Source organism: Macrotis lagotis, chromosome 3 (assembly GCF_037893015.1).
Source record: "Macrotis lagotis isolate mMagLag1 chromosome 3, bilby.v1.9.chrom.fasta, whole genome shotgun sequence".
NCBI lineage: Eukaryota > Metazoa > Chordata > Mammalia > Peramelemorphia > Peramelidae > Macrotis > Macrotis lagotis.
In genome coordinates this window covers 302,499,318-302,503,552 of record NC_133660.1, presented here as the reverse complement: position 1 = coordinate 302,503,552, position 4,235 = coordinate 302,499,318, and the positions used below count along the sequence as shown (strand labels likewise).

General features: G+C 30.7%; 1 protein-coding gene across 1 annotated transcript; it reads left to right on the top strand.

Moving 5' to 3' along the window:
- Positions 1-634: 634 nt before the first annotated feature.
- Positions 635-1,570, top strand: LOC141517029 (olfactory receptor 4C15-like). The gene has a single exon (XM_074227967.1). It carries the CDS (start codon positions 638-640, stop codon positions 1,568-1,570), a length of 933 nt encoding a protein of 310 aa, XP_074084068.1. The 5' UTR covers positions 635-637.
- The last annotated feature ends 2,665 nt before the right edge of the window (positions 1,571-4,235 follow it).

Genomic DNA, 4,235 nt, shown 5'->3' with positions numbered 1-4,235 from the left:
ATTACTAAGAAACTAACTTTTCTTTCAAATCAGTTTCTTTAACTGTAAAATGGCAATAATAACATGACCAAACATTAAATTTTGTTGTTGGGATGAATTAAATCATTAAATATCATGAAAAATGTAAGGACTATATAAAAGTTAATTATCTTTATTACTTTTATTATTTTGTTGTACATAATATAGGCTCTCAAAAAAGTCTCTGGGTCATAAAGTATAAAGTTAATTAAGGTTTGCTTGGTTAAATAGTATCACTTTCTCATGTCCTATCATTTTTTATTGAAAATATTGTTAAAATAGTTATGGTTATAAAATAATGACTAAAATATTTTCATCCTCATAATATCCTATTATTAGGCAAATGTAATGTAGTGATTAACAAACTGAAATACTTTAGTAACTAGAAATATTTATTTCACATCTGATATCATGTACTTCTTATTTTGATATGGTACAATTCAAATTTCATCATGCTTTTAATTTTCTTATTTTACAATTGAGAAAAATCTTGGAGTATAAAGGATTTAAATATCACTTTATTCTCCTTGTATAACAATATACACTGAAAAGAACCTTTCTTATCTCTTGGTTATAGATCATATATGGTCAAAAAGAGATCACCCTCCGTGTCAAAATCATGGAAAATCAAAGTCAAGTGACTGAGTTTATTTTGTTGGGACTTACACAAAATCCAGCTGCTCAGAAAATCCTATTCATTGTATTTTTATTGTTATACCTTGCCACACTTGTGGGAAACCTATTTGTTGTGGTGACCATTACTAGCAGCCCTTCACTCTTTGCTTCCCCTATGTACTTCTTCTTGGCTTTTCTGTCTTTCTTGGATGCATGTTTCTCATCAGTCATTGTTCCCAAAGTCATAGTAGACTCTTTATATGAGAAGAAAACCATCTCCTTTGAAGGCTGCATGACTCAGGTTTTTGCAGGACATTTTTTTGCTGCTTCAGAGATGATTGTCCTCACAGTCATGGCTTATGACCGGTATGTGGCCATCTGCAAACCCTTGCACTATGTGACAATTATGAACAGGAATCTATGTTTTTTTCTTACAGGACTGGCCTGGGCAGGAGGATTCCTGCACTCTATTATCCAAATATCCTTCATCTCATCAATACCATACTGTGGACCCAATGTAATCAATCACTTCATGTGTGATTTGTACCCTTTGCTGGAACTGGCGTGTACTGATACACATGACCTTGGATTTATGGTGATAACTAATAGTGGGTTCATGTGTTTTTTAATTTTTTCCCTATTACTCGTCTCTTATGGGGTCATCCTGTACACCTTGCGGACATACAGCACAGAAGCACGAAGGAAAGCCCTCTCCACTTGTAGCTCCCATATCACAGTTGTGTTTATGTTATTTGTCCCATGCATATTTGAGTATGCAAGGCCTCCCACCATTTTCTCCATTGATAAAATGGTAGAAATATTTTATACTATTTTGACACCGTTTTTAAATCCCTTCATCTATACCTTTAGGAATATGGAGGTAAAAAATGCCATGAGACAATTGTGTATTAGTAGGCCATTTTTTATTAAAAAATAAATTATTTGAAATAAAATTGCTATTAATCAATAAAATGCTGAATAATATTATATTTTAAAGTTTTATAACAGTTAAATAATGAACAAACATTTAATGATATGATTGACAATCAATTGCTTGATAAATATATCTACATTTACATATATGTATTTATCTATGTTTCTATCTCTCTATATATACATGCATATATGTGTGTTATTTATGCATCTAGAAATAGCTTAGTGGTAGTTATTAAAGATTAGTGAACAACAAAGGAAAAATGTTTTAAAGATGCACATCTATATCCATCCTTACATGTATGGATGGATATATATACATATATATATATATATGTATATGTACATATACATATATATATATAGTTATACAAACCTATATAGATATATACATATGCCTACAGATATGCATTGGTATACACACGCATATATATGTATGTATATATACATATATATATATATATATGCATCTGGAAAAATACACACATCTCTCTCTAGATAGATGGATAGATAGATAGATAGATAGATAGATAGATAGATGCCTAGTTCTTAGCTCCATTTCTAGTATTCTTCTACCTTACTTACTTTAATCTCTGATCAAATCACAGTGACCTGGATATTCCATCAATAAAAGTTTCCATCTTCTGACTCTAGGCATTTTTCTATGGCTTTTCCCCACATTTAGAAAGGTCTTCTTTCTTACTGCTGTTTATCTTGGTTTTCTTTTAGCTCCAAACTTGCTTCCTCTCCATTACACTTTTTCCAATTTATTTCAGTTCTCTTCCTTTACCTCTTAAAATTACTTTTAAAAATATTTCATATAACTCTTTCAAGAGTTTTGCATGCTTGTTGTCTGCCTCCCTCATTGGATCATTAAGTACTGTAGATTTTATTTTGTTTAGCTTTGGGGTTTTTTTTGGCTGTTTTTGCTTTTTTTAATTTATTTTTCAGTTAGGTCTAACTCTTTAAGACCCTGTTATGGATTTTTCTTGGGTATGATAATACAATGTTTTGCTATTTGCTTCCAGGTTATTTTAAAGAGATAAGGACTGAGGAAAAAGAAGTTAACTGTTTTGCCCAGGTTTAGACCCCTAATAACTATCTGAGGTCAGATTTGAACTCATGAAGTTGAAATATTCCTGCTAGGAGACTGACCTTCTATCCCCTGCACCACCTAACTATCACTTGTTCAAAGGCAGGGTCTCTTTTACCTTCCTCTATATCTCTAGCTTTAAACTCAGTATCAAAAAGATTGAAACGTTTTTATGTGGAGACAAAGAAACCGTTCTTTCAGTTCATGGACTTAAAAAATAATGCTATTAAATCTCTGATTGACTTAAAGATACTCTTTTAACTCTAAATAATCTTTACCAAAGCTCAATTTAGGAATGGATAGATGAACCACAGAACCTGAAAAATTCATCCCCTTTCCTTATGAAGTTTTGAAAAACTGAAATTGTGTGTTCATTACTCATATTAAGACAGTGGGAATAATTCCTTTGAAAGTTTATACTAAGTTTTCAAAGAAGAAAACTTTAATTGAGTAATTTGAATTCATACTCTATTTTTATTCACTTTTTAAAATTATTAGATTGTTTCAGTGATGGATAATTAATCTTATCATTTAAAGTCTTAAAAAAATTACTCTGATACAAGGCTCTGGCACTGCCACCTTTCTACCATGATCTATTTTGTATTCCATTGACCTATGTAACGGCAATGTGAAATGATTTTTCTCTCTGAAGAAAAGGAAGATTCCATTTACCATTTCCCAAGTGAACCATAGTTATGTGCTGGGTCAATTTACACTAATGGATCAGAGATATTTGCTCATGTTTTGACAAACATCAGATGAACTTCTGATATGTTACATTAAATCCCTAGAGACTCAGAGATGGTCTTCTAGGTTCATAAACTTTGACTCAATTGATATAAAAAATCTGAATGTTATAGAATAATACTGGTCATTTCTGGCAGAAAGCAGAACATATAAAGGAGTACTGGAACTGGGGAATAAGTTGGTGCTTCACTTCAAGCTGCCTCTTTGTCCTTTTAAAAATTTTAATAGAAGGTGAAACATTCCTTATTCTTTCACTGACAAAGGTAGGAACTTTTTTGAACTTTCCATTTTATGAATTCTAGAAAAAACAAAACAAAACTAATTTTCATAGTGATCCAGATATTCTTTAATTAATTGGAATTAACAACTGAAATTAAATTCAAATAAGTCATCAAGTGACCCACAAATTATCTTTTTTTTTCAGGAAGAAGGAAGCCCTGAATATAACTATATGAATTATCTGAAGGAATATTTCTTAGCTTAATGTACATTATGAAGTTTTCATATGATGTGTCTTATTTTATGATTCCCCCAACATTTTCTACCCTATTAATTGGATAATTTTCTAAGTCAGTTTTTATTAATCTTTTATTTGTACATTTTTTTCAATGTTTTATTAGCTATGATTCAATATCATTAGCTTTCTTGCAATTTTCAGCATTTTATTTAATGCAATTAAAATTATGATTCTGATGCAAAACCTTTAACGAGTTTTATCTTTTATCTCCCTGCTTTTTTTCCTTCTAGAAAACTGAGCACTGAGACTCATAATCTTGGAGAAAATGAGACTAATTATTAACTTATTTTATTTTCCTTGAAGAAGGACAAA

Excerpts from the sequence above, each read along its gene's own strand:
- LOC141517029 (XM_074227967.1), top strand. The coding sequence starts at position 638 with ATGGAAAATCAAAGTCAAGTGACTGAGTTTATTTTGTTGGGACTTACA.